This window comes from Microtus ochrogaster, chromosome 5 (genome assembly GCF_000317375.1).
Source record: "Microtus ochrogaster isolate Prairie Vole_2 chromosome 5, MicOch1.0, whole genome shotgun sequence".
Lineage (NCBI taxonomy): Eukaryota > Metazoa > Chordata > Mammalia > Rodentia > Cricetidae > Microtus > Microtus ochrogaster.
Window position 1 is genome coordinate 94,541,205 of NC_022012.1, and position 11,175 is coordinate 94,552,379.

The 11,175-nt window shown below is 47.4% G+C and overlaps 1 protein-coding gene across 4 annotated transcripts in view; it reads right to left on the reverse strand.

Moving 5' to 3' along the window:
• The window catches only part of Ano10 (anoctamin 10), a 113,116-nt gene that overhangs the window by 85,368 nt on the left and 16,573 nt on the right, over positions 1-11,175 (reverse strand). For all 4 annotated transcript variants that reach the window (XM_026778979.1, XM_026778977.1, XM_013346641.2 and 1 more), the window contains 4 exons: positions 6,625-6,744; positions 3,028-3,597; positions 1,385-1,440; positions 831-905 (listed from right to left, as the gene is read on the reverse strand). In XM_026778979.1, the coding sequence (XP_026634780.1) occupies positions 831-905; positions 1,385-1,440; positions 3,028-3,597; positions 6,625-6,744 (821 nt within the window). The remainder of the gene's footprint in view (positions 1-830; positions 906-1,384; positions 1,441-3,027; positions 3,598-6,624; positions 6,745-11,175) is intronic.

The following is an 11,175-nucleotide window of genomic DNA, read 5'->3' on the forward strand; positions in this document are numbered from 1 at the left end:
ATAGGCCAACCCTTAGGTGGGTGGAGTAAACAGAACAGAAGGCTGGGAGAAAGAAGGTAAGTCGGTGAGTCACCATGGTTCTCCCACTCCAGGCAGACGCAGGTTAAGATCATTCCTGGTAAGCCAGCTCATGAGCTACATAGATATTAGAAATGGGCTAGTCCAGGTGTGAGAGTTAGCCGATAAAAGGCTAGATGTGATGGGCCAAGCGGTGTTTAAAAGAATACAGTTTCCATGTCATTATTTCGGGGCATAAGCTAAGCTAGCCATGTGGGCGGCCGGGTGCCGGGGACGCAGCCCCACCACTCTTAATACAACACAATACAAGTGACAAATCTTCACAGCACACAGAGGATTACCCCACAGCAGTCACTGGTGGATGTCCACAGACTGTAGGCACCTGTGCCGTCAGAACTGCCTCGGGAGAGCAGGTCAGCTTTGCCTCTTGCATGACTCATTTTGCAAGAGAATTTGAATAATGTGTTGAGTATGACACATTAGTCAGGTGTGAATGGTTATTATTTAAAAGGGGAAAAATAGACAAAGTAAAGGCATAAAGCAACTCATTTCTTTTTTTAAATTTATTTATTTCCTATGCATTGGTATTTTTGCCCTGATATATATCTGTGTGAGGGTATCAGATCCCCTAGAACTGGAGTCACAGACAGCTGTGAGCTGCCATGTAAGTGCTGGGAACTGAACCTGGTCTTCTGGAAGAGCAGTCAGGGCTCTTATCTGCTGAGCCTTCTCTCCAGCCCCTAGCACAGTCGTTTCTAAGGCTGGAAATCCTCTACGAGACCCTCCCCTCAGCATTCTGCTGGCACACTCACCTGGCGCAGAAGCTTCATGTCCTTCAGGACAAAGGCAATGTAGAAGAGCGAGGCGAAACAATTCAGAAAGTTGAACTGCCAGAGAAGATGACAACGTTAGCAGCCTGCACATTTAAAACTGAGGGACCACTGCCGCAGACCGCAGACCGTGGCTTGGAACTGCTTCCCTTTCCCCTGAGGCCTGAACTCAACTATCAACTCTGGAAGTGAGAGGAGAGGCAGCAGCCAAGAGGAGGAGGAACTGCACAGAATCCCACACTTCTTACAGTCCCCATCCAGAGGGAGATGCAGCCCTGCATCCCGTCCCACATCAGGACAGCCAGGCTCCCCACCTGTACCAAGACTCACATGCAGGGGAAGGGGTCTCCTTTTCCTCCCATGGAGCCTAAGGCTGACTGCCCTATGGAGATGCTGGTACCAGGCAACCACAGCAGAAAGACCTCACTACATCAAGCAGCCCAGACCTAGAAGACTCAAACCCTCACCCCACACCAGGAGGCAGCAGAGTGGCACTAACTGAGAGATGCTGCCACAGCACGGAAGATGCCACTTACCACCAACACTTTCAGGACAAGATGATTCTGGTAGGCAGATTCCAATCTGTGATTCTCTACAATATCAAGGGGGAGAGGAGACATCTCTCAGACAAGAGGCAGCACCGGTGTGCTGTCACAGGTAAATCAGTGGGACTGTGCTTGACAGAGGCACCCAGCACCAGAGCTGAAGTCTCTGGACATCTCAGCTGTCAGTCACAGCCATCCCTTGTTACCAACAACACCAACAAGAGAGCACTCTCCTCCACTGCGATAGCACTGTGGTTGGGAACAATTTTTCTCTAAATACGGAAAAAAAAATCTGGGAAGTGTTGGCAAATGAGCCTGCACCCAGCCGCCCCAAAGAAGAGGCTGTGCCCTCTAACAGTAAGGTGGTTAAGGGGAAATCGACACAGATTCTGTGCAGGGCCCTGGACAAGAATTAGCCTGAAGAGAATTCAGATTTGAGCCTCATGTAGAAATGGGGACACAGTACAGTGACCCCAAGACAGAAGGAGCAAGAGCAAAAAGCATCATGAGGCTCCTGCAGTGAGGACTGGTCTGCACCAGTGCATGCTACCTCCTGCCCTACTGTAAGGACTGGCTACTGCCTGCGTGGCTGCAGAGATCAGAACATATGACCCAGTACAAAGAAAGCCCTCAGCAAACTGGCTGCTCTACCACAGAACAGATAAAAAATTAAAATGTTAGGTCCAATGAAGTAAAGGCCCAGGCTTCTTCCCATAGGATAACACAACGTATTTGTTTGAATGGATGAATGCTCAACAGCCTATGAACTCCACTTTTAAACTCTACTCAGGTTGTCTCCACAGATGCAGGCATGAGCAACCTTGGGCCGTCCTCAACGAACAGAGGACACAAGCCTCCGTTCCTCTGCAGACTTTCTATGTACTTTACCCCAACATGAACACATTGTTACTGTCCTGAACCACCCTGACTGTACTTACTATATTGTGGGTGCCTTGGTGAGCATCACTACCTCTAGTCATAGAAGAGTCTGCTAGCTCATGGTACCCCAAAAGGTGAAAAAAGAAACCGGAGTAGTGCTTGCCAGGGCAGCCAGAACCTAGAATGTAATGCCGGATAAGTGAGCACTATGGCAGCCACCATAAGGAGGTCAGTGGAGGTCAGAGCTGGTAAGCTGGTCTCAGGCCTTAGTAGCAAGCCCAGAGGATTGCCATCTACTCTGCAGGACAATGGCCATGTGAGCCCAACAATTTAAGTAACAATTTTTTTATTTTGTGTGCTGTGTGTGTTGAATATGTGTGCATATGTGTGCATACACGTGTAGGTACACAGATTCCACTCTGTGTGTGCACGTGTGTATGATGTGTGCATATGTGTGCATACACGTGTAGGTACACAGATTCCACTCTGTGTGTGCACATGTGTATGATGTGTGCATATGTGTGCATACACGTGTAGGTACACAGATTCCACTGTGTGCACGTGTGTATGATGTGTGTAGATGTGTGTGCGTAGGTCAGAGGTGGCTCTCTCCTTCAACTATGTAGGTCTCAGGGACAAAACTCAGGTCCTCAAACTTGAGGACAGGTGCCTTTACCAGCCTTGAGCCAGCTCTCTCTGACCCTTGAACCTCAAGCAGAACTTCTTACAGGCAAATGAGACACGTCTAGGCTTACCCCAAGACGTTAGAAACTCAGCAGCGTATCGGTAGAGGCGGTTCATGATCTCAATCACAATGGCATACACAATACTGGGCACATACAGCAGGAGGCTGGTCCACACAGACTCATTGTCCTTGTGGAGACTCAAGACCCAGTCCTCCATGTCGAAGTAGATCATCATGACGTAGAGGGAGAAGTAGAGACAGAGGCACACAAAAGGCAGGGAGACCAGGTAGATGCGCAGCTGTCTCTTGTAGCTGGAGTACAGGGGTTCTTCTCTGCCTGTGACAGAATTGATGCCCAGGACCCCATGAAACCCAGGCCGGGGCTCCTCAAACTGCCTCTTCATGACCAGTGTCCCCCAGCGGTAGGTCATGTTGGCACAGCCACGCTTCCACACCTCCAGGATCACCGTGGACCAGATGAGGTTGAATGAGGCAAAGATGACGTACTTGTCATAGTCTTCCCACACAAACAGGTAGTAGGGCAGCCCAATGACAGCCATGGGGATTAAGGCAAAGGTGAAATACTCCAAAAACCCAAAGTACAGAGCGATTGTCTCCCCAAAGTAGCCGCGAATGCTGTCTGCAGGGAAAGAAGGAAAAAATGAGGCATGGGCTACCAAAGACTGCCATTTAACCACGGCACACGCAGGTGCACTTTTCAGTGGTTGGGGATCTTTAATGCCTCCATTTCCATCCCGTGCAGGGTACCAGCTCTGTCCTGCACACAATACAAAGATCCCACCTGTCAGTAGGACAAGCCTTGCATTCCCCCCAGCTCATAGTTGAGGCCTCGGCTGTGGACGTGACTGTCGGGAACCGTGGCTCAGTTTCCCCCTTACTTTCCATTCATCTAACATAATTTACTGCCAAAGACAGATCATCTTGGGATGGGCTTACTCTCTCAGGTCCTAGGTTAAGTTCAGCTATGGACACTGAACTCTGTGTGGCCGTCATGTATGCCCTGCTTTCCTCCCCATCCATGTCACTCTGTGCAGCTATCTGTAAAGATGACCCACAGCCACAGATCTTCATCTCCTACGACATCAGTGAGACATGACAACTTCCCAGTGCATTCAGCACAAAATGTTCGTAGACTTGAAACAAGACTCCACACATTCACTTCCAGCTCCAGCACATCCTACTGAAAACATCCATGCATACCTTCATGTGGACAGGAGACAGCCCAAGCAGCCTGCTGACAGGCTGCAGACTGCAACACACTAACAACACACCAACCAAAAGGCCATTTATACGGTACCTCCGCTAACCTTGGTCACACGGGGACTCCCTGGGCCTTAGAGCGGCCAGGCTGGGACAAGAATGGGATGAGGGGACAGGAGGGACAGGGGACTAGTCAGAGTAACTGGTTCTTAATTATATATTAGATTTTAATTTATTTTAGTTTATTTATGTGTGTACCTGAGTGTAGGTATGTTCACTACATGCAAACAGTTCCCACATAAGTCAGAATAGGGTATCAGCAGATCCCCTGGAACTGGAGTTATAGGTGGTTAGAAATCACCATTTGAGTTCCGGGAGCCAAATCCACATCTTCTGTAAGAGCAGCTAGTACTCCAAAATGCTGAGCCATTTCTCCAGCACCACTAGTATTTAAAAATATTAGTATTTCTAAAAACTGGGTATGTGTGCATGTGACATCTGTGTGTGTGCATGTGACATCTGTCTGTGTGTATGAAATTTGTGTGTGTGCATGTGACATCTGTGTGTGTGCCATGTGCATGCAGGCACCCACAGAACCAGAAGACGCTGGGCTCCAGGAGCTGGAGGTGCCGCCAGTTGTGAGCTGCCAAACATGAGTGATGGGACTGAACTGGGTTCTGCAGGAGCAGCGAGCACCCTTAACCAGGGAGCCATCTCTGAACCCTTAACTCACTGTTTTTGAAGACATTGTGTTCAGATCTGCCTATGAGGACAGGTTGGCGTGATCATGAACTATTTCCTCCCACCCTAGTTTCTCCCAGCTGTTCTGGGAGGAAGGGTTATAAGCAGAAGTGTGATGGAGTCATCTTAAATGTGATCAGGCTGCTGCAGGCCCCCTCTGCATAAAACACAAGGACCCGTGTGTCCTGGTCTCCAAGCTGGTGGCTTTCCCCTTTGCCAGCTCTCTCAGCAGACCCCGCCTTCCCAGAAGGTTTAGTATGCCTCACCCCAGGCTCGTTCCCTTTCTAGGACTAGTGAATAGAGCCAGTCACCTGTGGTCCCACAAGCAATATCTAAATTACACCACTTAAATATCATTCAGTGAACAACTCCCTTACGTGCAACATAAAAATGAGTGCTGTGTACCTGGAATTATCAAAACAAAGCTTTTCTTTCAGAGGCTACAAGAAAATCTTTAAAATATTAAAGAAGGAAACTTTAGTGTGTGTGTGTATGCGTGTGTGTGTGTACATCTGTGTGCGTGTGTGTGCGTGTGTGCGTGCTCTCAGAACAGGAAGAAGAGGAAGTGTCAGAGCTCCCAGAAGCTGGAGGTGTAGGTGGTTGTGAGTCACCCGATGTGTGCTGAGAACTGCACTCAAGTCCGCTGCAAGAGCAGAAACGGCTCTGAGCCCTGAGCTGACTCTCCGCCTCCAATCTTGCTTCTTGCTCAACACTGTAACAGTTGTTTATGGAAATGGAAATTAGAAGGAAAATATAGAAAGAAGGCTTCCCTTAAAATAAAAGGAAGAAAGAAAGAGAGAGAGAGAGAGAGAGAGAGAGAGAAAGAAAGAAATGTCCTTTAAAGAAAAACTATGGCAGCAACACTTAGTGAAGCTCTAGTTTGAATATCATCCTTAAGCTTAAAAACTGAAGGAAAGCTGGGGTGTGGCTGAGAGGAAGAGCACTTGCCTAGCAGGCTCAAGGTTGACAAAAAGGTTTTTTAAGCATATAACCAATCAAAAATGTTTGAACATTAATATTGATGTAACTTTCTATAAAGTAACATTCAATACCAGTGAAATTATTCTTATAAGTATTCAGAGAAAATAGATGGATCCCTCAGAAAAGATGTTTGGGCCATTGAGTCTGCCTCACCTCAAGCCTGGTTTGGCTAGCTTCATGGGAACAGAAGATTTCAAGCACAAAGTGTTCACAGACAAGCTACACTTACAGGAGGACACGGATTCACCTGTGCTGGAGAGATGGCTTAGCAGGTGGGAGCCTGACTCAAGGTCAACCAAACCACCTCAGGCAGCTCACAACTGCTCTAGGATGCGATGCTGTCTCCTGGCCTTTGCATGCACATACATTCACATGCACAACCCTAGCCCCATTGCCACACGTAACACACACACACACACACACACACACTATATATATATATATATATATACACACACACACACACACACACACACAATATATATATATATAAATAAACAGATAAGATCTTTTTTAAGAGACATATATTCACAAAGGCTACTTTCGACAACCTATTCTGTAGATCAAATTTAGCCAAAGCCTGAATGAGTTTTAAAAGAACAAGGTCATCAAGCCATCCTCTTGCCCTTGCAAGAGCTGAGTACTGGCCATGAGAGCACTGAGTCACAGGACAGTGACTTCGTCAGGGCTCTCTCTTCGGTGGGGCACCGGCAGTGACACATACCTATGGGCTGGTACTTCAGAGCAAACCGAGTGTACCAGGAGTCCTCTAGCTTCTTCAGGGCCTCATTGTCGTGCAATGGAAACACCTGGGTCACGATGCCGGACGTGAGCAGTCTCCTCACTGCGGAGAGAAGCAGGAGAGCCTAAAACACGGGGCTGGCTGAGGACGGGCCAGCAGACAGTGAGGGTGCCCAGCACGGGAGTGGTGCAGGGGTATTTCATTTGCATTTTAATAAATAAAACATGCCTGAAGATCAAAGAGTAAAACAGCCCCACTGGTCAGTCTTACAGACCAGAGAGTGGTAACTTTAATCCCAATAGCCATGCTAGTTTGCCAGAGAAACCAGGCAGTAGTGACATATGCCTTTAATCCCAGCACTACAGAGGAATATAAGACAGGAGACAGCTCTCAGACACAGACTCACTCTGAGATTCCTGGAGACAGGATCACCATTTCAGACTGAGGTAGAGGTAAGAGCTAGTGGCTGGCTGCTTTGCTTTTCTGACCTTCAGGTTGAACCCCAATTTCTATCTCTGGGTTTTTATTAATCGTGCTACAGAGCGGTGGTTTGGTACACGGGGTCATTGTCATAGCTTCCCTGCCAGTTCTGAATATGAACAATGTGTTTCAGAATATAAATATCTTCACTACTTTTTCTCAGTATGAAAGCAGTGCAAGTTGAGTGAAATTCTAAACCATACAAACTGTACAAATCAGAAGCATGCAAACTTTCCATTCTTCTCTCTATATAACAATAACCACTACAAACAGTAATTTAATGTATGTCAAAATATACACAGATATTTATACCCAAATAAGCTTAAATACAAACCAGGAAGCACTGTATACACTTCATAGTGCTCTTGATCATTGGAGCCATGGTATCTGCTACAACTTTTCAGTGTTACCATGTATCTAGAGGGATTCTCCTTTACAGCTGTAACGTCTCCCAGAATAATTGTTTCTGGTTTTTGCCACTGCGAATAATACTGAAATTCTTTAGATATCCACTTTATGTGTGTGAATATTTGCCTGCATATATGCACTGCGGCATGTGAGCACCTAGGACCCTCAGAGGTCAGAAGAGGCTCTGAATTCCCTGGAACTGGAGTTACTACAGATGGTTGTGAGTCGCCATGTGGGTGCTGGGAACCAAACCCACGTTCTCTGTAAGAGTAATGCTCACTTTTAACCTCTGTGCCATCTCTCCAGTCCCCCCAATACTGAAATTATTATACACATACATTATCTCACCTCTTCAACTTTTCTCATCTGGGGCCAACAGCAGATGAATCTGAAATCTGGACCCATCTGACAGTGCTGCCCCTGCTCTAAGCCCCCTGCACTGCGGTTCCTTCATCTCTGGACAGCAGGCACTTTCACTTGTTTCTTTCTTTCCAACAGAATGAAAAAGACAGCCACAAACAGAAACTTCAAAAATCACATTGAGCTTCTTCCCTTTCTATGCAGCTGGGTGGCAAACATGGTTGGAAAATCACACACAACGTGGAAAAGACAAACACAAGCAGAGCAGCGCTTCTTGGCAGTGCCTGACGGACCCAGACCTCTGATCTGCTGTAGGTACTGAGACTGACCTACTAGTGAAGGGTTTTCCATCCTAAGGGCACACTGGGAAGCTGGGGGACTTTTCCCATGAGTGTCTTTAGCACGGCTGTTTGTACGATGGAATTTGCATTAAGAAAGGCAGGCCTACGGTAGGCTGTGCTAACTGGAGGGAAAATAATCAGGTTCCCTTACAGTTATGTCACTCACATAAGCTCTACCCAGAGGAGGAGATGATTTAAAAGGCGGGCTGTGAAGAATAAGCCTTCTTAATGACTGGAAAAGGTACCAGCCCAAAATACCAGCTGCGAGGGTGAGAAGACATGGTTTGAGTTACATTAGCTTTGGGTGCTGTCAAGGCCATTTTGTAAGTTCTTTATGTTGAAAGTTCTGAGGACTTTTCTTTGGCTAATATGACTTAAGTCGGTTGCCCACAAGCCCCCAGTCCTGGCCCCAGTGTGAGGGTGCACAGCTGCAGCAGGGCCTCTCCATCACAGTTTCTTCCTCGCTGCTGCGCCGGTGTTTAAACCCTGGGCTGGCTTGTGGCACTGAAGTCCCAGGTTCTCCTATAAGAGGTGACTCCACCGTGCCAGGCTCCCCAGCAGGCAGAGGACCCTGCTTATACATCTCTAAAAATAGGACAGTAAATGGAGCCTCTGGAGAGGCTTCGAGTCCTAAATTGCCAGCTTCTCGTCACCATCAATGCCAGAGCATGGTTCTGGTTTCAGCTCTAAAAATAGAGGCTGGCTTCTTTAAAACCCTCCAGCCTCCTTGTGTCTGCTTGACTGTAATTACAAGGAAGGACTCTTACCTTGAAAGGAAAATAGGAGGGTGCTTGGGCCTAACAAAAGAAGGCAGGGACTTCAGCCAGATTCCCTCCTTCCAGGGTGCCAACAATGCCCATCAGTATTGGAGTGACTAGGAGAGCCACTGAATAAGTAGCAAACAAACAAAATCTGACCCGGTCTGCAGGACACTGCAGGACACTTCAGCTAGGTAAGGCACAACACGGCTAACGGTGCAGCTGCCTTTGGCTGATGCTGGGGAATCCTGACAGTGGCTCTGTGCAGGGGGAGCAGCAGGCCACTCCTCCGGGATCTGACCAGAGAGCAGATGCCGGAGGAATGAAGGGTTCCATGGCAAGGGATGACCAGCACAGCCCTTGTTCCCTGTGGCTGTTGGGTATCAGGGTGTGGAACTTTGACCCCCAAAATCTCATAGGGAATGGTACTATTAGGAGGTGTGGCTTTGCTGAAGAAGTGTGTCACTATGGGTGCAGGCTTTGAGGTGTCCTATGCTCAGGATACTATCTGGTGTCTCAGTCAACTTCTGGTTGTTGCAAGATATAGACATGTGGCAGCTGCCAACATGAAGCAATAGAACAAAGGATGCTGTGCTAATAAATTGCCTCAATCATAAAAAAGCAAAACTAAACTAAAAAACACTCACCATCAGACAGACAGAGCCAGAGGTGCCTTCCCAGCAAGTGGGAGAGAGAGAGAAGAGCAACCAAACTGCACAGCAAGTTCTAGGCCACCCAAGAGTACAGAGTGGGACCCCGCTTCTAAAAGGAAAAACTGAAGACAGCAGGTAACTGCCGTGTGGGCGAGAAGAAAGAAATGCTGCGTTCCACTCCTAAGAGCCACAGAGACCAGCGAGAGCAACAAAATGCAGCTGTCACAACAGCCCAGCGTGGCTCAGAGGCCAGAGACATGACAGGACACACAGCAGAAGGGACCATGTGGGGCGGGGAGAGGTCAACATGGAAAGGGGCAAGAAAAGGTCACGGAGTCAGGGGAGAGAGCAAATTGGCAGAAACATGATGAAATTCCCATAGTTGACAACCTCTAGGATTATGATTGATCAAGAAAAGCAACAAAATACAATGATAAAAAATGGAAAAAATAATTATAGACCAAATAGAAATAAATGGTCAGAAACACAATAAAAATAAAGTATTCCTATCATTTGAAAAAGCAGTAAGTGGTGTTCTGCAGAAACATTCATTAGATGGGCAGAGCTCAGCAGAAGGCACCAAAAGTGGCTCACACTGGAGCACCATTCACAGTACCCCCGACACAGACAGCCACAACCTCAAAGATGCTGAGAGTTGGGTAACAGCCACGGCCCATAGAGCACCATTCACCGTACCCACGACACAGACAACCACAACCTCACAGATGCTGAGAGTAGGGTAACAGCCATGGCCCAGACACACAACCTAAACTGAGCAGAAGCACGGATACTTTCTGGATCTGATGATGATCTCACGTAAAAACCAGTGTGTGACCCGAAGACAATGGGCACAGGAAGGACAGCTTGTCAGTGTCTATCCCAAGACCTGGGATCTAAAGGGCACTCCTGGTACTCTTCCTACTTTCTCTATGATTCAAAAAATGGAGGAAATGTATTACTCGGCAATATGATGACAGACACATGGTGGAATACCAAGTGCCCTACAAAAGGAACACACAAGAATTAACTAGGAAATCTAGATGAGCAAACATCCACAATAGTTAAGATGTAAGATGGCAAGTGTGGCTCTACAGTCCCCATGTGTGTAAAGAGCTCTCTTTAGGTGGCGTGTGTGTCTCTACAGTCACCGTGTGTACTGCTCTCTTTAGATGGCAGGTGTATCTCTACAATCCCCATGTGTGAAGAGTGTTCTCTTGGGGCTGCAGAGATGGCTCAGTGGTTAAGAGCATTGCCTGCTCTTCCAAAGGTCCTGAGTTCAATTCCCCACAACCACATGGTGGCTCACAACCATCTGTAATGGTAATGAGGTGTGGTGCCCTCTTCTGGCCTGCAGGCATACGTGTAGACAGAATATTATATACACAATAATAAATATTTTTTTAAAAAAAGAAGAGTGTTCTCTTGAGATGACAAGTGTGTCTCTACAGTCCTCGTGTCTGTGAAGAGTGTTCTCTCGAGATGGCAGGAGTGTCTCTACAGTCCCCGTGTGTGAGGAGTGTTCTCTCGAGATGG